The sequence below is a fragment of the Rhinoraja longicauda genome, chromosome 3 (genome assembly GCF_053455715.1).
Source record: "Rhinoraja longicauda isolate Sanriku21f chromosome 3, sRhiLon1.1, whole genome shotgun sequence".
In the NCBI taxonomy this organism is placed as follows: domain Eukaryota; kingdom Metazoa; phylum Chordata; class Chondrichthyes; order Rajiformes; family Arhynchobatidae; genus Rhinoraja; species Rhinoraja longicauda.
The window spans coordinates 89,566,272-89,590,194 of record NC_135955.1 but is presented as its reverse complement, the minus strand read 5'-3'; the positions used below and the strand labels follow the sequence as shown (position 1 = coordinate 89,590,194).

The window sequence follows — 23,923 nt, the reverse complement described above, 5'->3', positions numbered from 1 at the left end:
CCTCATCTAAATGGCCTACCCCTTATTCGTAAACTGTGGCCCTGGTTCTGGACTCCCCCAACATTGGGAATATGTTTCCTGCCTCTAACATGTCCAACCCCTTAATAATCTTATACGTTTCGATAAGATCCCCTCTCATCCTTCTAAATTCCAGTGTATACAAACCTAGTCACTCCAGTCTTTCAACATAGGAAAGTCCCGCCATTCCCGGGAATTAACCTAGTAAACCTACGCTGCACGCCCTCAATAGCAAGAATATCCTTCCTCAAATTTGCGATCCAGATGTTGCGGTCTGCAGGGCCCACGGCCGAAGCCTCCGAGATGGTAAGTCCAGGCCCTGCGACCGGAGTCTTCAAGGTCGATCCCAGCTGGAGGCCGCCGACTCCACGGTGTTAGGCCGTAGCGCGAACGGAGATACGACACGATAAAGGTCGCATCTCCGTTGAACCAGGGAAGGACGCTGAGTAGATGGTACATAGATACATAGAAAATAGGTGCCGGAGGAGGCCATTCAGCCCGTCGAGACAACACCGGAGTTCAATGTGATGTACCCCATTCCTGCCTTCTCCCCATATCCCTTGATGGGGGTGCTGAAATAAGTGACCCATAGGGGATATGGGTGAATGATGAGCAGAAGCAGGTGGAGGACGGAATGGAACTGTGAAATTAGAGGATGGTGGTGGGGGGGGGGGGGGGGGGTTGGGGAATGGAAAGAGGAAAGTAGATCACTAGATGTGAACTTTATCTGAAATTGGAGAATTTATTTTTCATGCCATCGGGTTGTAGGTTACCTAGCTCCTGTTCCACCATATTTTTCTGCTCCTGGCCCCTCTCCTTCATCTTTCTATTACCTCTCTCCACTTTATTCATATCTTGAAGAAGGATTCTGACACAAAACAACATCTGTCCATTTCCCTCCATAGTTTAGTTTAGTTCAGAGTTACAGCGCGGAAACAGGCCCTTCAGCCCACCGAGTCCGCACTGACCAGCGATCCCCGCATATTAGTACAACACACTGTAGGGACAATTGACACGTACACCAAGCCAATTAACCTACATACCTGCACGTCTTTGGAGTGTGGGAGGAAACTGAAGATCTTGGAGAAAACCCATGCAGTGACGGGGAGAACGTACAAACTCCGTACAGACAGCACCGGTAGTCAGGATCGAACCCGGGTCTCCGGCACTGAAAGGTAGCAATTCTACCGCTACTCTGCCGTGATATACCGCCACATAGATGCTGCATTGAACTCAGATCCAGAGTTCCTCCAGCAGTTTGAAATCGATGTCAGGTTTTGCTTTTTTAAAGTTTTTGAAATGGCTTGTTAACTTCATTAACATAAGCACACAGTTAAGAGTTAATAAAAGGAGAGTTTATTTCCATTTCCAAAGGACGTTAGTGAGCTATGCTTTTCCTGACAACTCGGTCATCATAAAGTCTTGGAAATGTGGTGTCCTGGGGAGAACGTACAAACTGTACAGACAGCACCCATAGTCAGGATCAAACCCAGGTCTCTGGAACTGTAAGGCAGCAATTCTACCGCTGTGCCACCTTGCCGCCCCTTCAATGTTGGGCCTAAATATAGAAATAGCCAATTGTATAACAGTTTGGAGGCACCTTCATCCCATTGGGAAGCTGAGGTTTGAGATTGTAGATCACTGATCTCTATGTGGGCAATAAGGGAACGATAAAACTTGCACGTAATTTGTAGACTGAATTCATGACAAGGGAGTTTTGAAGTTTGTCGTTTTCAAGCACCTGAATATTTTTTTAATAGTTTTTAAATATTTTTAGCAACATTCATTGTGTTAATGGATTAATGGCCGCTGTCGTATGCGGTGAGTGGTAGAATCTGGAAAGAGTTGGTGAGGATGTGGACTGAATTTTTAAAATAAAGGATTAATGTAGATTTAGTACAAATTGGTGTTGGTGCAGATTCAGTGACCAAAGGGCCTCTTCCTCTGATGTTTCATGCTGTGACATTTTGTTTGTGGCAATTGTGAAATTATCGGTATGATCCACTTCCCATTCATTTAAAACAATCAAAACAGTATATTTGTAGCCCTTGAGTTAATATTAGAAAAAGCTTTATAGATTGTCAATGCATTTGACATCAAGCTATTGTTTACAGAACGTTCATGATTTGTTTCAATGATTTTTAGTTTAGTTTAGAGATCCAGTGTGGAAACGGGCCCTTCAGCCCACCGAATCCATGCCGACCAGCGATCCTCGTACACAAGCACTATCCTACACACTAGGGACAATTTACAATTGAACCCAATTAACCTACAAACCTGAATGTATTCAGAATGTGGGAGGAAACTGGAGCACCCGGGGAAAACCCAGGTGGTCCCGGGGAGAACGTACAAATTATACAGACAGCACCCATAGTCAGGATCAAACCCAGGTCTCTGGAACTGTAAGACAGCAATTCTACCGCTGTGCCACCTTGTTGCCCCTGATAGTTAATGCGTTATCTATCATAATGAGACTGATGCCAGAAAAACTTTACAAAATTATAAAATGTAATTTTAGCATTCGCTTGTCTGCTGTAAGAAACTGCAGTGGATTCTGAAAAGGATTTAATTGACTTTTACTGCCCCACCCGCAGACAGCCTTAATTGTATCACGGCTAATTGTTTGTCTCGTCCGCTGTCGTGGTAGGGTGGTGAGACATTGTCCTGTCCAAGCCAGCAGTTGTTTGAGTATCAGTGAGGCATGTGTTTGAAGCTCGAGGAGGTGAGACTCGCTCATTAGTTTCTAGATTTCACAATATTTTTGCGTCCACCCTTCATGAAATGCCTAAACTATTGTACACTTAGTCTGCATAAAATATCCTCCCTGGAGGAAAAGATATTAATGTGATTCCTGATATTTAATTTTGCAGGAGAGATTGCTGCAATAATCTTCTCAACAAGCATGAGACAGTGGAAATGTGTATAGATGAATTGATCACCAATTAAGTGGCTGTTGAGCAGAAAAATACCATTGTTAGATCTTGGTATGATGCCTGACTTTTTTTTTGATTGCTTGGCATACCGAATTAAGTTGAGGCATCAGTGTAATAGATCGCTCACTGGTTAAGACAGGAAAAGCTATTTCCCTCTGAGTATTCTATTTGAACTGGGAGAACTAATGCTGTGCAACAAAAACATGTTAAATTCTGTCATTTCCATCTTTCATTTAAAATATATATATTTTCCCTTTTAAAATTCTTCAAGAGCTGACATCTTTCTCTCTTTTGTGGCACTGTCAGATTTCCAAAGCTGACATCTTAACCAATTCTGAACTGATTAACAGAAGTACCAGAGTTTATTCTCAGTCAATGACCATTAGTAACCTTTTGCTGCATCAGGCTTGCATGCACGTATTGCACAGCGCCCTCTGCAGGTTACATTGAAACGCAAGCAAAGCATTGATGTACACAAGCAGTTGTAGATGCAAACACAAAGTGCTGGAGGAACTCGGTGGATCAGGCAACATTCGGACATGGGGAAAGCTGGATAAAGAGAGGTCTGGACTGGACAGAGCCTGGCAAGTGGTAGCTCGATACAGGTGAGCGAGGCTTTAATTTACAAATGAGTGGTGTAAGTGGAAACAAAAGACAAAGGATAGACACAAAAAGTGCTGGATTAATTCAGTGGGATAGGCAGGATCTCTGGAGAAAAAGACTGGGTGACGTTTCGGGTTAGAATCCTTCTTCAGACTGCTAGTTCCTTGGACAAACTCCAGTCTGAAGAAGGGTTCCAACCCAAAACATCACCCATCCCCTTTCTCCAGAGATGCTTCCTGGCCCGCTGAGTTGCTCCAACACTTTGTGTCCGTCTTTGGTATAAACCAGCAGGCGCAGTTTCTTCCAACACGTGAAAGACTAAGGATGTTGGATAAGGTAAGAACAGTAGTGAAATGTAAAGCCAGGGGGAGGAATGTAGGTAGAGGTGAGGGGGAGGAAAGGGAAATGAAGGACTCTGAGATGGACAATGGAAGAGAAAGAAGCAAGGCGACTGAGAGGGTGGATGGGTGAAAAAAATTGGGTGTGCACTGGGTGACAGGTCACACCATCTCCCTCTCCTCCATCCAGTGGCCCTACCAGGCGAGATAGAAGCTCGCATGCACCTTTTCAAACTTCATCTGCTGCAATTGGTATTCTTGGTGTGATCACCTTTACATCGCTGAGACCAGGCAACCATGTTGCCAACTACCTGCACTCTGTCCGCCAAAACCTGCTGGACCCCTACTGACCTTTTCCTCCTTAGCCTCTTCCATTGCCAGAGTGACGCCACACGCAAATCTAAGGAACTGCATCTCGCATTTGTCTTGGGTAACGGTAGTACAAGATCAATTGATCTGAGGAAGGGTCCCAACCCAAAATGTCACCTATCCATGTGCTCCAGGGATGCTGCCTAATCCATAAGGCCATAACACATAGGAGCAGAATTAGGCCATTCAACCCATCGAGTCTGCCATTAAATCGTGGCTGATCTATTTTTCCTTCTCAATCCCCTTCTCCTGCCTTCTCCCCAAAACCTTTAACACCCTTCCTAATCAAGAACTTATCAAGAGACTTCTGCCGTGCAGTGGCAGCCCAGGAGCCTTCATCTTTATCCTCTCTTCATATAGTAAGTGGCTAGAGATTAGATTGCTGTGCCTTGTTTTGTGTTCACATATGCACTTTACGTGAAACATATGACTGCACTAAGGCTTTTTGGCATAGTGTGCAAGTGTTGCAATTTTGTTTCAATGATGACAACGATTTGGGCAGTCACGGTGGTGCAGAGGTAGAGATGCTGCCTTACAGCGACCCGGGTTCGATCCTGACTACGGGTGCTGTCTGTACGGAGTTTGTACGTTCTCGCCGTGGTCTGCGTGGGTTTTCTCCGAGATCTTCGGTTTCCTCCCACACTCCAGAGACGTACAAGTTTGTAGGTTAATTGGCTTGGTAAACGTTTAAAAAAACTGACCCTAGTGGATTTAGGATGGTGCTAATGTGCGGAGTGGACCCTGTGGGCCGAAAGGCCTGTTTCCGCGCTGTACTGAACTAAACTAAAAATGTCCATGCCTCTGCCACAATATTTCAAGAAGGAATCATTAGACTGTATAGCAATACCTCGTGGATTTCAAGAATCATGTGGGGGAAAAAGAATCAATGTTGTTTAGAGCATAGAATTCGGCTTTAGAAAATTTGCAATGGCTAATTAATGGACCAGCACATCTGCGAGGGAAGGGCTAGCGAGAGCTGAACTATGGGATACAGAGGAAATGCGGACGAGGGATCCATCTGCAACAGCAGGGAGGAAACCACCTTGAGTAAAAAAAGAGGACATCTCGGATGTCCTGGAGTTGAAAGCATCATGTTAGGAGCAGAGGCGGTGGAGACGGAGAAATTCAGAGGAGGAGATGCAGTTTTTGCAAGAGGCAAGATGGGAAGAGGTGTCCTCCAGATAACTGGGTGTCAATGGGTTTACAGTAGACATCAGTCGATAGTCTGTTCCATGATGGCGACCCAGATAAAGAAATGGCAGCACGGTGGCGCAGCGGTAGATTTGCTGCCGTACATTGCCAGAGACCTGGGGTTGATCCTGACTACAGGTGCAGCTTTATGGAATATGTACGTACCAGTGACTGCGTGGATTTTCCACACACACACACGACTCACTCACTCACTCACTCACTCACTCACTCACTCACTCACTCACTCACTCACTCACTCACTCACTCACTCACTCACTCACTCACTCACTCACTCACTCACTCACTCACTCACTCACTCACTCACTCACTCACTCACTCACTCACACACACACACACACTTCTCTCTCTCTCTCTCTCTCTCTCTCTCTCTCTCTCTCTCTCTCTCTCTCTCTCTCTCCCTCCCTCTCTCCCTCTCTCCCCCTCTCTCTCTCTCTCTCTCTCTCTCTCTCTCTCTCTCTCTCTCTCTCTCTCTCTCTCTCTCTCTCTCTCTCTCTCTTTCTCTCTTTTTCTCTTTCTCTCTTTCTCTCTCTCTGTTGGTCACAAGGACTACTTTGTATGCCTGTGTATATGTGTGATTGGGCGGCCACTCTGGATCCAGGCGGCCTTGGAATAAACAGCCTGGAGTTAAGCTCCACCATGATAACATCTTAAACATGTGTACTCGTGGTCCTTCCAGAGTCACAACAAAGGTACAACAGGTACCGGACCACGAAGTACAACAGGATAGTGCTACTGTTCAGGGTGATCACTGGTCGTCGTGGACTCGCAGGGCCAAAGGGCTTGTTTTTGCGCTGTATCTCTAAAGTATAATGGTGTCAGATATAATCCAAGTGAATGTGAGGGCAGGGTGGAAGTTAGAGGTAAAGGTGATTAAATTAACAAGTTCTGCACGAGTGTGAGAGGCAGCCCCGAAGCATTCATTGATGTAACAGAAAGAGTTGGAGTATGGTGTCAATGTACATTTGAAACAAGAAGTTTTTGACGCAACCAAAAAAAGGAAGGCATAGCAGGGGCTCATGCAAGTACACCTTGAAAAAAGTGAGATGAATCAAAGGAGAAGCAGTTAAGGGTGAGGACCAGTTCTAGCAGGCGGAGGAGAGTGTTGGTAGAAGGGAACTGTCACTGTTCAAGGAAGAGCCAGAGGGCCTTGGGACTTTGCTGGTGGGGAATGGAGGTGTAAAGGGTCTGGACATTCATGGTAAAGATGAGGGAATGGGGCCTAAGAATTGAAAGTTATGAATTGGAGTTGGTTATTATTAATATTTCATGAAAGATATAGTCATAGATTAAGTTTCCATAGCTCATTTTATTTGAGAGTTTGGGTCGGTCCTAACAATGTATTTGCCTGAAAAATATGTAAAAATAGCCATTCATTATGAAAATTGACATTGTTTCCAACTTGTTTGTACTGCATCAAATATCGTGATTCTTGAAGATTGACATCTTCTGGTGGCTTTTTTTGGTGTGAGTCAAAAACAGTTTTAGACATGGAATTGTCTGTGGATCGGTTTCTCTGTTAAATTAACAAGAGCCACAATGTGACAGTTTTCAGATTAAAGAAACTTTACGTTTCACCCCTGAAACCTTACTGATTGTTGTGCAGCTTGTGAGAGCATTGAGTTGCAGCAGGACTGTGAAGAATGCGGGCGGGTGCCAGTCGTAGAGTGATACAAGCCCTTCGGCCCAACTCGCCCACACCGGCCAATAATGTCCCAGCTACAGTGCCCTCCATAATGTTTGGGACAAAGACCCATCATTTATTTATTTGCCCCTGTACTCCACAATTTGAGATTTGTAATAGAATAAAATCACATGTAGTTAAAGTGCACATGGTCGGATTTTAATAAGGCCATTTTTATACATTTTGGTTTCACGATGTAGAAATTACAGCAGTGTTTATACGTAGTCCTCCCATTTCAAGGCACCATAATGTTTGGGACACAGCAATGTCATGCAAATTAAAGTGTCATGTTTAGTATTTAGTTGCATATCCTTTGCATGCAGTGACTGCTTGAAGTCTGCGATTCATGGGCATCACCAGTTGCTGGGTGTCTTCTCTGGTGATGCTCTGCCAGGCCTGTATTGCAGCCAACTTTAGCATATGCTTGTTTTGGGGGTTAGTCCCTTTCAGCTTTCTCTTCAGCATATAAAAGGCATGCTCAATTGGGTTCAGGTCAGGTGATTGACTTGGCCACTCAAGAATTGACAGTTTTTTAGCTTTAAAAAACTCCTTTGTTGCTTTCGCAGTATGTTTGGGATCGTTGTCTTGTTGTAGAATGGATGCCGGTCAATGAGTTTTGAGGCATTTGTTGAACTTGAGCAGATAGGATGTGTCTAGACACTTCAGAATTCATTATGCTACTACCATCAGCAGTTGTATCATCAATGAAGATAAGTGAACCAGTACCTTCAGCAGCCATACATGCCCAGGCCTTAACACCCCCACCACCGTGTTTCACAGATGAGGTGGTGTGCTTTGGATCTTGGGCAGTTCCTTCTCTCCTCCATACTTTGCTCTTGCCATCACCCTGATATAAGTTAATCTTCGTCTCATCTGCCCACAAGACCCTTTTCCAGAACTGTGGTTGCTCTTTTAAGTACTTCTTGGCAAACTGTAACCCGGCCACCCTATTTTGCGGCTAATCAGTGGTTTGCATCTTGCAGTGTAGCCTCTGTATTTCTGTTCATGAAGTCTTCTGTGAACAGTGGTCATTGACAAATCAACACCGGACTCTTGAAGAGTGTTTCTGATCTCTCGGACAGGTGTTTGGTTTTTTTTTCTTTATAACAGAGAGAATTCTTCTGTCATCAGCTGTGGAGGTCTTCCTTGGCCTGCCAGTCCCTTTGCGATTAGTAAACTCACCAGTGCTCTCTTTCTTCTTAATGATGTTCCAAACAGTTGATTTTGGTAAGCCTCAGGTTTGGCTGATGTCTCTAACACTTTTATTCTTGTTTCTTAGTCTCATAATGGCTTTGACTTTCTTTGGCACAACTTTGGTCCTCGTGTTGATAAACAGCAATAAAAGCTTCCAAAGATAATGGAAAGATTGGAAGAAAGACGAGGTGCTGAGAGCTCTCGTATACCTGCATTAAGGAGGGGTTAAACACACCTGAGCAATTACAAACACCTGTGAAACCATGTATCCCAAACATTATGGGGCCCTGAAATGGGGGGAATATGTTTCAACACAGCTGTAATTTCTACATGGTGAAACCAAAATGTATAAAAATGGCCTTTAATAAAATCTAACAATGTGTACTTTAACCACATGTGATTTTTTTCTATTACAAATCTCAAATTGAGGAGTACAGAGGCAAATAAATAAATGATGGATCTTTATCCCAAACATGGAGGGCACTGTACACTTGCCTGCGCTTGGTACATATCCCTCCAAACCTGTCCTATCCATGTACCTATCTAACTGTTTCTTAAACAATGAGATAGTCCCAGCCTCAACTACCTCCTCTGGCAGCATGTTCCATACAGTCACCACCCTTTGTGTGAAAAAATTACCCCTCGGATTCCTATTAAGTCTTCACCTTGAATCTATGTCCTCTGGTCCTCGATTCCCCTACTCTGGGCAAAAGACTCTGTGCATCTACCCGATCTATTCCTCTCACAGCCCTCTGCTCTACAACACTACCCAGAGGCCTACCATTTACTGTGGCAGTCCTGCCCTTGTTCGACGTCCCAAAATGCAACACCTCACACTTCTCCATATTAAATTCCATCAACCATTCCTCCGCCCACCCGGTCAATCGATCCAGATCCTGCTGCTATCATTCACAACCATCTTATCTGCAAAACCACTAACTTTTGTATCAATGCTGCATTTTGCTAATGCTGGCCATGAATTATCCATGTCGAAAATCTGGTGCAAAAAGGTTGTTCCTTTACTACGTGCAAAATTAGCTGCCTTTGTAAATACATATTTGCATAGAAAATCATGAAACAATCTTTACATTTGTTTGGCTGAGTTAAATAAATATTTCATAGAAAATCCTATTAAAACTGTCCCCATGATGCCTTGCTGGAGTAATGACCTTCTTTGGATTGATTAGATTTAAGTGTGGGATGAGATTTTATAGTCTACATTTGAGGCAGTAAATGAAAAGTCGCAGACCCACGTTCTGTGCTTCGCTGCCAACATCATTTTCACACCAGCAGTGAGCTGGATTTGCATCTGGAAAGGCATAACTGCAGATTGCAGTGTTTTACTCTGCAGCCAAGGGAGCTAATGGATCCAGTGTTGGAATGTAGCAGATAACAGCAGCATCGTTGCAGTGCACCATCAATGTCAGTCTGTGAGAATCATCTTGTATAGTTTCTGCATGGACCTCCAGCTCTTGAAAATACACTCTTACTCTCAAGCATGGTAACCAGAATCATTCGTTTGCTGTTTTGATGGCAGTTGTAGCAGAGTATCAAATGTCTGCTTTGAACCTGTTCTGACCAGGAGACTGCTGTTAACCATAATAAATTCCTGGAAATTGCAGTGCATATTCCGGCGCTCTGGGTTATTTGTATGTCTAAGATAGAGAGCTTTCGTGTATTATTTCAATAGTTTAAGGCTTTGCAGTGAACAGCTAATGATCTGTGCCAACAGTCTTGAATATGGCGTGAACAGGCTCTGCTTTATTGCGTATCTTGAAATACCTTTTGCATGTATGTGTGCTTTCCCTATGCATTTTTTTCTGATGGAGTTTGTACTAATTTAAGCTCAGTATGTAATTTAAATACAGTTTGAATGTTATGTTGCAATGATTTCTCATTCCATAAATTACTGTGCACAAAGGAAATGAAACTAACCCTTAAAAAATTCCCTATGGTTTGAACCTGAGCCATTTATCTGCCCATGGTGTGATGTGCTGTCTTAGTCCTGCTGCAGGAAATGAAGTGCAAATTAAGTGATTCACAACCTGTGCTTTCGAAATATCTTAAGATGGGAGAGTAAACTACATTCTAACTTGCTTGCTGAGCCAGGTGCCGCTTGCTTTGAATACATTTTAGATAATGCCTGTTGTTGAAACAACATATCAAATGAAGTGGAATAGTCTGAATTTTAATTTTATTTTTGAGCTGCAATTTTCTGAAACAGTCTTCAGTATTTATGATTTATTGCCATTGTGGTGTAGAATATTTCTTTGCTTAATCATAAAAATGCACGTGAAATTACTTACAATGCATTTGTGTACTGAAGCATGAGCTTCCCTGTAACGTTCCTCTCTTTGACCCAAATAGTGTTCTTTTGGCTTGCCCTACTATGAGTCATGCTTTTACAAAAATTGTGTGTAGTTTCATAAATAGTTGGTTTGTTATCCCATGGGTAGATTAAAATACTTCTATCCCATGCCTTGGAGGAATAGTTACAATACTTTATATCCAAATATTAGCCCAAAATTACTTGCTCTGCATGGATATGTTCCAGGAGGCTTTGCCACATGACCTCTTGCTTCAAACACCACTGCACTGCTGACTTTTACCTTGTATTCATACCACCACTCCTCTATGCTCTATGGAAAACATGTGCTGTTCATTACTCAGTCAAATATCGTCCTCTTTATAGACTTTTCTCCACCCTGTCCCCAGTTACTCCAATATTGTTACAATTAGTAAATGCAAGTCTTCAAACAAAACTAGCGCAGTTTCTTAATGTGTCCATATAAATCTTGTCCCAGTTACTCTCTGCAAAGTCACAGGGATTATCATTTTAATTCTTGGCAGCTGGAAACAGTAGTTTAATATGGCTGGCAACTCTACCTGTATTTTCTGATGAGTCTTCTAAGCTGCCATAAAGTAATTGAATTGATGCCACAAAGTGGCAAGGAACTGCAGATGCTGTTTTACAAAAACAGACACAAAGTGCAGGAGTAACTCAGCGAGTCAGGTAGAATCTCTGGAGAATATGGGCAGGTGACATTCTGGGTCAGGAGCCTTCTTCAGACTGTCTGCAGTAGGGTCCCAACCAAATACAGCACCTATCCATTTTCTCCAGAGATGCTGCCTGACCCACTGAGTTACTTAAGCACTTTATGTTTGAAATTGATGCCAAATCTCATTGCACACCCATCAGTCCTATCCCCCACTTACCTCAATGCAGTCTATTTTTATTCTCCCATGCCAACCACCTATTCTTTTCAATTAAGTACCAGTGCATCTTTAAGTTGTAGTAAACCATAGCACTGAGGTAACCATGGGAACATTTATAAGGCATGCACTCGCGCACACTCTTAGTTGTTCCTTGGCATTAGATGGTGGGCCTCTGTTCCCGTGCACTGCCACACAAGAACATACGAGGATGTTGCCAGGACTAGAGGGTCTGAGCTATAGGGAGAGGTTGAGCAGGCGGGCACTCTATTCCTTGGAGCACAGGAGGATGAGGGGTAATCTTATAGAGGTATATAAAATCATGAGAGGAATAGATCGGGTAGATGAACAGAGTCGCTTGCCCAGACTAGGTGAATCGAGGACCAGAGGACATAGGTTTAAGGTGAAGCGGAAAAGATTTAACAGGAATCTGAGGGGTAACATTCTCACACTAAGGGTGGTGGGTGTATGGAACAAGCTCCCAGAGGAAGTAGTTGAGGCTGGGACTATCCCAGCGTTTAAGAAATGGTTAGACAAGTATATGGATAGGACAGGTTTGGAGGGATATGGACCAAATGCGGGCAAGTGGGACTCGTATAGCTGGGACATGTTGGCCATTGTGGGCTGAAGGGCCTGTTTCCACACTGTATCACTCTGACTCTTTCAGTGCAAAATTCAGCTTTGTCCTTTAGCAGTGATAGAACCTGCTTTGTTGTAGATACAGTCTTACAGTTCTATTGTGTTGTGCAACATTCACATACGATTGATAGCATTTCATTGGAAGCTACCTGAATGTGATTGGGGACTTGACAATCGCAAAGCCCTTTAAATCCCTTCTCATGCACTATGTCAGTGACACAGACATGATCACTACTGTTTGGCCACGCACCAGTATACAGTCCATGGCTCAATGCCATTTCTGTAAATTAAATCTGTGCATGTGTGGCCCAAAGTGGCCATACACGCAAAGCTGGTCTTTGCAAGACACATGAAACCTGCTTCAGGATAGCTTAAAGCTGACTCCAGAAGCTGGTGCATGGAATGGCCTTCAGGATACATCCTTCATGCGTGTGATAGCGAGGAAATTAGAAGAAGGTTCTTTGAAACTATTAATTATGCTACATCTGCTCTACGTAGTGCCTTTGGCCCAATAGAATTTTGCATTGCTAGGTCCTGTAAAATAAAAATCCATTGGCACTTTTTTTGCATTACATACTTAGTTATTTTACAGATGTACAAAACATTTTGGCCACTCTTTTGAGTGTGATGTTAAGGCACATAGACATTAGGAGCAGGTGTTAGTCATTATCCCCTTTAGCTTGGCATGCAAATTGATAAATTGTCAATGTTTCACCTCAATACCATTTTCTTGTTTTGTCCCCAGAATCACTTGATTTTCCTTGCATCCAAAAATCAGATCTGTTTTGAATAAAATCAATGACCAAGCCTCAAATATTCTTGGGTCATAAATTTCAAAAATTCACCACGCTTTGAAGAAATGTCTCTGTTTTAGTCCTAAATGGACTAATGGCCTATCCCTTTTATTTGAAACGCCTTACTTACCAAAAATATAAAATATTCTCACATTTGCAGGTAATGGTAAAAGAGAAATGTTGTCTGGTGTCTGTCTGAAGTTTGACACGTTTATGCTGTAGCTGTGATATATGTTAGGAGAAGGAAACTGGAACATATCCCAATGCAGCCCACAGAATGCAATGCATCCCACAAACAGAACACCATTTAGTGGCAGTGCCTGCACAAACAGTACAGGAGAATTGGACTGGAAACACGATGAATTGGACTAGAAACATGATGAAGAAGACTTTAAGAATCAGGAGTCAATGGCATCCACTTAAACATCAATGAGATGCCCCAGCTGTTCAAAATGTACCTCTGTGTGACCTGACATTTAGCACAAGGTTGTAAACAAATGTTTATTGGCGCTAGTCTAAAGTCACTTATTTTCATTTGTTACATGTATAGAAAGGAACTGCAGATGCTGGGTATATACTGAAGATAGACACAAAGTGCTGGAGTTACTCAGCGGTCAGGCAGCATCTCTGGCAAAAAAGGATGGGTGACGATTCGGGTCGGGACCCTTCATCAAACTCTTGAAAAAGGGTTAAGACCCGATACGTCAGCCATCTATTTTCTCCAGAGATGCTGCCTGACCCGCTCAGCGACTCCAGCACTTTGTGTCCATCTTCCTTTGTTACATGTCTGTTTAGATCTCAACAGAATCATGTCTGATTCAATATAATTTGAAATGTTGGTCATCTTGTTCTTGAATTGGTAGAGTCTTGCATTTGTGATCACTTGGGCAATCGTGACCTCCAGGCAAAAGGGACTGTCAAAATTGTAGCATCAATGCTTAAAGGAAGAGGAGGAGGGGGTAGGAAGTGGATAGGAAGGAAGGAAAGAAAATTAGAGTAGAATTCAAATGAAATAGAGGAGAATGTGGAAGAGGCAAACTGTGATGTTGAAAAATTAAAAATAACTATAAGGCCAGCACATTGTCAATTACTTTGGTCCGTGATAAACTGTCGATTTGATCAGAGAAGTGTGAAATACACAATGCGTTCACTCCTTGTCAGTGCATATGTTTTTTTTAAAATATAGGCAGAATCTGGCTATGGATCAGAATCAAGTCTACGACGTCATGGTTCCATGCTGTCTCTCACATCTGCCGCAAGTGGATATTCTGCTACATCCACCTCATCCTTTAAGGTAAGAATATTGTCCTTCCATCTCCACCCAACTCCCAACCACATGCATCCAACTACAATTTGATGCATTTTATTGTTACGCATAAAGGTCTGGGGCGTGGCTGGAGAAATGTTCATGGTGTTCACAATTGCTAATTTTGGAGGTTAAACACTATATTGATTAACATCGTAAAACTCTTCTGATGGATTGGCTAAAACGATGTGATTTCTCCCTGAAAGCTCAGAAATTGTCATTGTTAACCGAGTTCACAAGTTCTAGGAGTAGAATTAGGCCACGCCGCCCATCGAGTCTACTCTGCCATTCAATCATGGCTGATCTCTGCCTCCTAATCCTATTTTCCTGCCTTCTCCCCATAACCCTTGACACACGTTCTAATCCTGCGATAAAGTTGCCCGGCCCAGAAAGTTCATATTGTCTTAGGTTGAAAGAAAGGGCACAGAGTGCTATTTGAATTTTTAACATACGAGGAGGGCATTATATTGAATTGTCCACCTCCTATTCTTGAGGCTCCACTCGGAGGCTTGGCTCAAAAGGTATTTCTAATGTATCTGAAATAAGATAGCAGGAGATGGTCATATGAGGAGAAGGAACAAATGAAAGGCAGAATGCATGATCACCTGCCAGTTTTTTTTGTGTAACTGTCCTTTTGTGAAAATGAGTAATTGTTTAGTTTTACTAAAATAATTTTTCAATCATTGATCATATCATTTTCATCTACACCAGCAAAGTTGCTTCATAAGCAGCCTTGCCTCGATTTGCAGGGTCACTGTCTTTGACATTCCCATGTTGCAGCTAGCCATGACTTTTATTTTAGGGTTTCCACCAGACTCTGATCAAGAGGCAGCACATAATATTATCTCACTTGGTATCCGTCAAGTCTGTGTTCAGCGGTGGAATTCACCATTCAATCTCTTCATTTTTAATGGCTTATTTATGTAAAGGTAGGCTGCAATTTTGCTGATCCTAATTCTTGGCAAGAAAGTGCCATTGACATTTGTACAGAAAGAGGGTGGAACACGGATATTTTGATGAAATCATCTTTGGCTAGTGGTGCAAAACTACCATCAGAAGAAAAAAATATTCAGGCAGAGTATAAAGGAGGTTGCAACTGCTTTTTAGTTTTGTGCTACTACCAAGTCCAACACATAATTATCTTTACAAATATGAATCCAAAGGGGACAGAGGTGAGGAGAGGCCTGGTTTTTCCATTCCAGCATATGTTGCTGCCAATTTCTAAAAACATAACTGAAATATCCCTCTAAAATATGACAATTCTAAAAAAGTGAATAAACATTTTTTTTTTTAAATGGGAGAATGTTTAATCAATTATTTATTCTTAGAGACCCAATGATTTTTATTCTTGAAAAGATTTCTCTGGTTGTTGGGCTCTTTCACCTGAAATCAGCTTTAGGCTGAACGTAGAGTTTTTTGAAAACATAGACTGATTAGCTTCAGAATTATTTTGCAAGAACTCGATGTTCTGTGTTTGGGTCATGTAATCCCTGTTGGTGTACTTTTTGCATAGCCACTATCAGAACAAAAATGCATACTCTGTTCAGTTCCAAGAGATGGTAGAAATTTTGTAAGCTGCTGGTTGGAGATGCAAAACTATACAGTCCTTCATTTGTTACCACAGACTTCCATTGGGCCAGTCCAAGAACTCAACCTTCAGGTAGGAAAGATTAAAATTTGCACATAAGCAACATGCACTATAATCTATTACATAGCTTTCAACATTGAAATTTAAGCTAAGATTTACTTTATACAATATAATGTTTGGGAATTGCAAAAATATAAAGGGCTTTTTAATCCGTTACTTTTGGGCCCGCTCATAAAGCAGGATGTCAATTGGATCAACAGTGCACATCACTTTGGGGACCAACATACAACTATCTCTGCAAGATCCAGGTAATAAAAGGTACCACCTGACCGTGATACCAGATCAGAGCTGCTCACCTGCACAAATCAGACGGATGCCCCTACACCTGATGGGGGATCTGGCACAGAGACAATTTCTGTTTGAGGAAAAATGAACATTCTCTGGATCTTAGCAGCATAACAATCCATTGGAGGGACCCCTGTGACTGACCTGTAGCAAAGCATAAATAAAAACAAAAAAAAAGCTGGGAGTATTCAGCAGACCAGATAGCATCCATTACATTCTCCATTTATGTTTCATATTTCCAGCAACTCCATTTTGTTATTTTTTTATTTTTCTTTTTGACTCTTTGAGCAGTTGTGATGCAAGGCCATCAACCTATTAAAATAACTGAGCTTTTCTTTCTCTGCAGATGCCATCTGATTGGGCTTTTCTTGCATTTTGCCTTTTCTTTCAGACTTCCTGTTGCTAAGCCATCTCGCAGGTCTAGTATTTTTCCTCCTTCTCCCTCTATGCCACATCCCGGAAAATTTGGCTGCAAGCAATCTGCCTTCCTTCTCTATCAGCTGGTGCTTATTTCTGCAATTCGTTTTTTCTTTGTCTTCGCCCTCTCACAGATATTCCCTCTTGCCATCCCTTCAGCTGCTGCCAATCTCCAAACATGCCCGATTTCAAAAGTTTCATACTGCCAGGAAAAAATGGAGCACCGGAAGCATTAGTTCTATTTCCCTCTCCACAGATGGTGCTTGTCCTGCTGAGTGTTTCCAGCATTTTCTGTTTTTATTTCAGACTTGCAGCAAGTGCAGAATTTTTGCTTTGTCAGTACCGAAGTATATTGCCATGAGTTGCTTACGACAAATGTTCTCTCCCTTTTTGAAAACAATCAAAATATCATATCCACATTACTGCCTGCTCTGCTTAAGCAATACAAATGTGGCTTGTTTGCACTTGAATAAATAAAGTGAAATGAATGTAAGGATATTGTTACATTATCTGGTGAACGGGTGTTATTGGTTCTTGGAGTTGCAAATGATCATTGAATCGAGTAATAACTTGTGAAGATGCCACGTATGGTATTGGAGACTAGTCTTTTCCTGCTTCAAAGTAATTGGCAGAGAGCATAGAAAGCCATGTCTTTACCTGACCGTGTGATCAAATTTGTTACACATCAAGAAAGCTAGTGAGACATGCCCTTTGAAACTCTTCTCCAGTACCTTGACATCCCATTATCACGTTGAGTTGCATTTTGAACAATATTACTGTGTTTGACAGATCATTCCAACTATTTACGTTCTTCATAATCATTTCTAAACCAATATTCCTTCTCTTATAAATACTAGTATTAAGTCATCACCCTAATATAATTACAAGCTCAGAGTAACAAGTTAACAATAGAATATGAAATGATATTTATTTGTTTAGTGTAGTATACTCAATGCAAAAAAGTGCATTTGTGCACAGTAATTCTACAAGGATCACCACTTGGACACTGTTAATTTTAAAATGTTATGTTTTATTGTGACAGCCTCAGAAGTCAGTACGGAAAGGTTTTCCTGAACAGCAACTGCTATCTGCTCCAGGTTAAATGTCTTTGGCACATTGAACTGTTCTGGGAAAAAATCCTCTGCTTCTGGTGCATTTACAACCAAGAGTTTAAATAAATGAATGATATCTGTTAACTGTAAAGAGAGTAGTTCCATATCGTCAATAGAGTCATACAGCATGGAAACGGGCCCTTCAGCTCAACTTGTCCTTGCTGGCTAAGATTTTGAAAAGAAAACTTCCGACCCAGGCTTGCTTTCAGTTCAACTTTTTGAAGTTGTTAACATTGGGCAGCGGAATGAAGCAGTCATACCCTCTATTTCTAATTTCCCAGACAAACTCGTCTATGTAGATGCCCAGTAAAAATAACCATGATGGGAGTGGAAAAAATTAGATTTGGCATGTGTACTCACAGATTTTCAATTTTGCCCCAACAAACCTATAATATTTCCATACTACAGAGATGCTATTACCCAATATATTTACAAGAATGTGTTTTTTCTCGTTTTCACTTAATAACGTGTAATTTGAAATCAGCTGGCAGTTTCAAAATTCTAATTAAAAGCCCTAGTCTTCAAACTGTTGATGTTACGATGCCCATTACCTGTAGTAATGGTGTTCACGAAAGGTTTAACTACTTATGAAGTGACAACTGTTTTGCCACTGATTTATAAAGTAGCTGAGCAAAGTTATATACTCTGAGGAATATGTTTCGTGCATCACTTGTTTATCACCTAATGACAGAAAAGGATTATTAAAGATGTAATGAATTAATTCAGGCTATTGTTGTACCTGCTCTCTCTTTCTCTCTCTCTCTCCCTCCCTCTCTCCCTAAACCAAACACATGAATAAATTTAATATGCTTTTATTTTTGTAGAAATTTCAGCTTTTTTGTGTGTTTTGAATTTCAGAAAGGCCATAGTTTGCGTGAAAAACTTGCTGAAATGGAAACCTTCCGTGATATCCTTTGCAGACAGGTCGATACACTACAAAAGTTCTTCGATGCTTGTGCAGATGCTGTTTCTAAAGATGAACTCCAGAGAGATAAAGGTGCATTGATTGATTGACTTTTTCCAAGTTTGAAATGATTTTAACTAATGACAGGCTCTGTAATCTTAAAATCCCTTTGCGTTTTCTTTTAAAATCTGCATTTTGGCACAACCTGTGTCAAATTACTGTTGCAGGGTGTATGGATTTGCAATTTTTGTTATTGATGAATATATAGAAAATGTAGAAATTGACCTGAACAGTGTTTAATTGCTTGCATTTTCCTGGTGCTTGGGGATGTAGATTTGATTTAGCAATCATTAATAAATGTTGGTAGTTAAAGCCCCCCTTACAACAGAAGTTCTCGAAGTGTCTATCTTTGTTTCATGCTCTCAACTGCAAATGTTCCTCAGTGATTTCATCCATAGGCATGGCTTTGGCTTCCACTAATATGGCAACACCTGGTTCCATTCCTCTGTTGCACTCATCATTACTTGTTTTGTGTTGAAATCCTACTTGTCTTTGATGAGGCTCAACATTTGCCAGATAAATTGAGGAGACCATAAATGTTTTTTTATTTGGCTCCACCAGAACAATCCGCTGTGAAGTCAGCTGTTTATAATGTTTATCTGTTTAATTTTTAATCCTAAATTCCATCGCAAGATAATATGTTCCATCTTTGTAACAAATTTGTCCAGCCTTGTTCCTGTATCTGCCAGATATACATACTTGTCCTTTTTTTTAACCTCAGCCCCTGACTACTCTGTTTTTCTTCATTTGTTTTCCATTCTCAAGCTCTCCAAAAACTTGACTTTGTCCAAATCTCTGCTGCCCACATTCCAACCTGTACCAAAACTTATTTGCATATCTTGTGCTAGTTGATGCGATATGGTTTCTGGTTTTATTACATCTGCAATTTTGATTTTTCACCCTGTGGTCCAAATGGTTCTTAGTACTTCCTGTTTCTCAAATCACCTCAAGCCTTCAGCAATCAAAACTTTTACTCCCCTCTTACCCCAGTATTATACGCCAGCCCATTTCTAACCTTCCACCTCTCTCTCTACCATTATTGGCATCTGGGTCTCTATCTTTCTAGCTCTAGAATTTTTGTTTCCATTTGTATGTGCCTGTACCTCCTCACCCCTAAAGAACCTAAAGAGTAAGTTTGTGGCTGACATTTTGTATTATTCTTGTTCTTATTATTTTTAACTCTCAGTTTTGTTTGATTAGGGTTTGGGGAGGGGGACTTCTTGGTGCATTATCTTATGATCTTGATGGTCTTACCTTGCATTATCTATATCTAGTGAGGTGGTTAGAAGTGACAGGTCAGATCAATAATTGATTTTAAAAGTCCTAATTCAAAATCTATCAAAGAGAATTAAAAGATTTTGGGGAAATTTTAGTTATTTCAAAAAGGCCTTTTCTTTTCAGGGTAAGGAGATTCCTAGAAGTGTGGGTTCAATTTATTATCGCTTTTCAGGAAGGCTGGGATATACAAGAGGCATCTTTGGAAATATGTCCTTATCGAGCGGCTACCAATTGTTTCAAGGAAATATTGCCCGAACTGTATCTTGTGTAAGGAAATCTGATTTATAAGCATCTGCCATTTTGTGGTAAAATTAAAAACCATATTGAAAAAGTTCTTTAATTTGTAGGAGAGAGTTAATTTTACTGAAAGGAGAGTTGAGAAGATCTTGAGAGTTGTGATGAGCTATTCTTCCACGTTCCTGGTAGTGCTACTCTGTCTCCAATTGTAACTGCATTGGTACCAGTCATGTATTTGAAGTAATGCAAGTGCAACTATTGTAGCATCTCCTCCGCATCAATTATAAACCTCTCACGGCTGCTCACGTCTGAAGAAGGGTCTCGACCCGAAACGTCACCCATTCCTTCTCTCCCGAGATGCTGCCTGACCTGCTGAGTTACTCCAGCATTTTGTGAATAAATAGAACTCCGTGTCAGTGTAATGAATGAATACAGTCTATTTTCCTGAACCTGCAGCAGATATGGTTTCAGCTGGCATTGAAACTGAATAGGAATTGGTTTCTTTCATTAGTCATGAAAGTATTCTAAAAGTTTAATTTTACCGTTTTAGTAGTGGAAGACGATGAAGATGCTTTTCCAACCACACGATCAGATGGTGATTTTATACAAAATAACGGCAGCAAAGAGAAATGTATGTATCCTTAAAAATTACAAATAGTTTATATTCTTAAATCTTTAAAGTAATTGTTTGCCTCTAATTTTGAAGTTCCTATTTTATTTTAAGTCAGAATTTTTCATCCTTTACTCGGAACTGGTTTTTGTGCAAATTGATCTAAAAAAGAATCAAGTCCCACTTTTCTATATGCTCTGAGGGATGTGTATTGTGCATTTACTTGTTAATCTCCTAATGGCAAGAAAGAATGGCTGTATACGATATAATTAATTAATCCTGGTCTTTTTTGCATCTGCTCGCTCTAAACCAAACAAATGTGTGAATGTGACAGCCCTTGGCCATGTTCCAAGACGATGTTGACTTTCTGCTTCATAAAGCATGTTAAAAGTTTCTCAATAGTCATTCTTTTTTTTTTTTAATGGCAAATAGTGCATTACTTTCTATAGTTCATTGGCTTTTGTTTTATCGATTGTTTTGGGGCAATATATTATTATGGCAATACGAATATTTTTACATTTCTGGGCTTTAAATTTCATTGTTTCTATAAAGTAACACTGCATGCAAGCAGGCCCCTAAGCCCAAGTTGTCCATGCCAACCAGGTTTTATAACTCAACTAGTTCCAATTGTCTGCATTTGACCCATATCCCTCTGAACTTTTCCTGCCCATGTACCTTTCCAAGTTTCTTTAAAATCCTGTTATTGTACCTGCTCAACTACCTCATCTGGCAACTTGTTCCAAACACGCACCACTCTCTGTGTGAAAAAATTGCTTCTTGGGTATCTTTTAAATCTCTCCCCTCCACCTTAAACCTATGTCTTCTAGTTCTGAGCTGCTCAATCCTGGAAAAAACAACTTCACCATTCTCCATATCTGTACCTCATGATTTTGTACTTCTCTATAAGGTCACCCCTCCACCACCTTTTCTTGAGTGAAAAATGTTCCAGCCTATCACCTTCTCCTCGTAATACAAGCCTTCCAGTTCTGGTAACAATGGTGATTTTTCTTCTGCACCTCTTCCAGCTTAATGACATCCTTCCAATAGCAGGACAACCAGAACACCACACAATACTCCAAGTGTGGTTTCATCAATCTCTTGTACAGCTATTACATGACATCCCAACACCTGTGCTCGTTATCTTTATCATGAAGGCAAGCATTCCAAATGCCACCTTCACCACCCTATCAACTGGTGCCACCACTTTTGGAGAACTGTGGACCCACACTCCTTAGATAGACACAAAGTGCTGGAGTCACTCAGCAGGTCAGGTAGTGTCTGGAGAAAAAGGATAGGTGATAGGGGAGGAGTTGGCTGCGCCTAACGGCTGCGGCTCTCTGGCAGTCTGTTGTCTTTTTTCTTTTTTTTTGTTTGTGTCGGTGTTGGGATGGTTTTTGTTTCTGTTTTTGGCTGTGTATGTGTGGTGGGGGTGTGTGGTGGGGGTGTGGGGTGGGGTGGGGGGGTGGGGTGGGGGGGTGGGGCGGGGGGAAACCTTTATTTTATTAGGTCTCTTCCCCGGGGCGCGGCTCGGCTGCGGGCCTTAACATTGCCGGCGCAGCTCGGCTGCGGGACGTTTCAGTGCCTGGTGCGGCTCGGCTGCGGGCCTTAACATTGCCGGCGCAGCTCGGCTGCGGGACGTTTCAGTGCCCGGTGCGGCTCGGCTGCGGGCCTTAACATTGCCGGCGCAGCTCGGCCGCGGGACGTTTCAGTGCCCGGTGCGGCTCGGCCGCTGGACTTAACATCGCCCGGTGCGGCCGCGGGACGTTTCAGTGCCCGGTGCGGCTCGGCCGCGGGACGTTTCAGTGCCCGGTGCGGCTCGGCCGCTGGACTTAACATCGCCCGGTGTGGCCGCGGGACGTTTCAGTGCCCGGTGTGGCCGCGGGACGTTTCAGTGCCCGGTGCGGCTCGGCCGCGGGACGTTTCAATGCCCGGTGCGGCTTGGCCGCTGGACTTAACATCGCCCGGTGTGGCCGCGGGACGTTTCAGTGCCCGGCGCGGCTTGGCCGCTGGACTTAACATCGTCAGCGCTGTTCGGCCGCGGGACGTTTCAGTGCCCGGTGCGGCTCGGCCGTTGGACTTAACATCGCCCGGTGTGGCCGCGGGACGTTTCGGTGCCCGGGGCGGCTCGGCCGGGGGGCCTTCCATCCCCTTGCGGGGGCTGTGCGTGTCGTTTGCCTCGGTAGGGGTCGAGCTGCCTGTCCGTGGGTGCGGGGGGAAGAGAGGGGAAGTTTTGTTGCCTCCATCACAGTGAGGGGGTGTTTGGAGTCACTGTGATGGATGTTTGTGTTGGGGTCGGGTGTCCTGTGTTCTTTTCTTTTTGCTGTATTTTGTGTGACTGCTGAAATTTCGCTCGGTGTTGTGCCGAGTGACAATAAAGTGTTGTTATGTTATGTTATGTTATGTGATGGTTTGGGTCGGGACCCTTCTCCAGACTTCGCAGGAGTTTGTGCAGCATTTTGTGTCTATCTTCAGAGTAAACCAGCATCTGCAGTTCCATCCAATACTGAGTGATTTGGGTAAAATTAAAACTAAAGACTTACAAACACTGATGTACTCTAGCAGTGACTAAGCTCCTCTTGTTGAATCCCAAGTTCTAATATCTACAGAATCTACCAGATTAGATTTGGTGCTGAATTCTCAAGCTTATTCAATTTAATGGATGGTTTCATCTGAAAAAAAAAAGAATGGCAAGAGAGCCCAATGCAGATACATGCCATTTTGGATGGAGACATGCTTTTATTTGCTGGAAGTAAATTTTTCCTTAAAATCTTAAGGCTGTAAATTTTTCCTTAAAGTCTTAAGCCTGACTGTTCCAGCAACATCCTTGTGAATCTTTTCTGCATCCTCTAGCTTAATTGCATCCTTTTTGGTCTTTAGTGTTTCCATGTGTGACACCCAAAGGGATCAATGGATTAGATTTCAAGGGTGAGGCCATCACTTTTAAAGCTACTACGGCTGGAATACTGGCTACGCTTTCTCATTGCATTGAACTAATGGTGAAACGAGAAGACAGCTGGCAGAAAAGAATTGATAAGGTATTTGTGCAAATCGATTACATTGTAATAAAATTGT

The 23,923-nt window shown here is 42.2% G+C and overlaps 1 protein-coding gene across 8 annotated transcripts in view; it reads left to right on the top strand.

Moving 5' to 3' along the window:
• Positions 1–23,923, top strand: part of LOC144592173 (ceramide transfer protein) — an 89,685-nt gene that overhangs the window by 37,415 nt on the left and 28,347 nt on the right. For 3 of the 8 annotated variants that reach the window (XM_078396636.1, XM_078396630.1, XM_078396629.1), the window contains exons 4-8: positions 14,181–14,288; positions 15,925–15,960; positions 18,621–18,759; positions 20,792–20,872; positions 23,729–23,886. In XM_078396636.1, coding sequence (XP_078252762.1) covers positions 14,181–14,288; positions 15,925–15,960; positions 18,621–18,759; positions 20,792–20,872; positions 23,729–23,886 — 522 coding nt within the window. The remainder of the gene's footprint in view (positions 1–14,180; positions 14,289–15,924; positions 15,961–18,620; positions 18,760–20,791; positions 20,873–23,728; positions 23,887–23,923) is intronic. The other 5 variants (XM_078396635.1, XM_078396633.1, XM_078396637.1 and 2 more) reach the window with 3 other exon arrangements.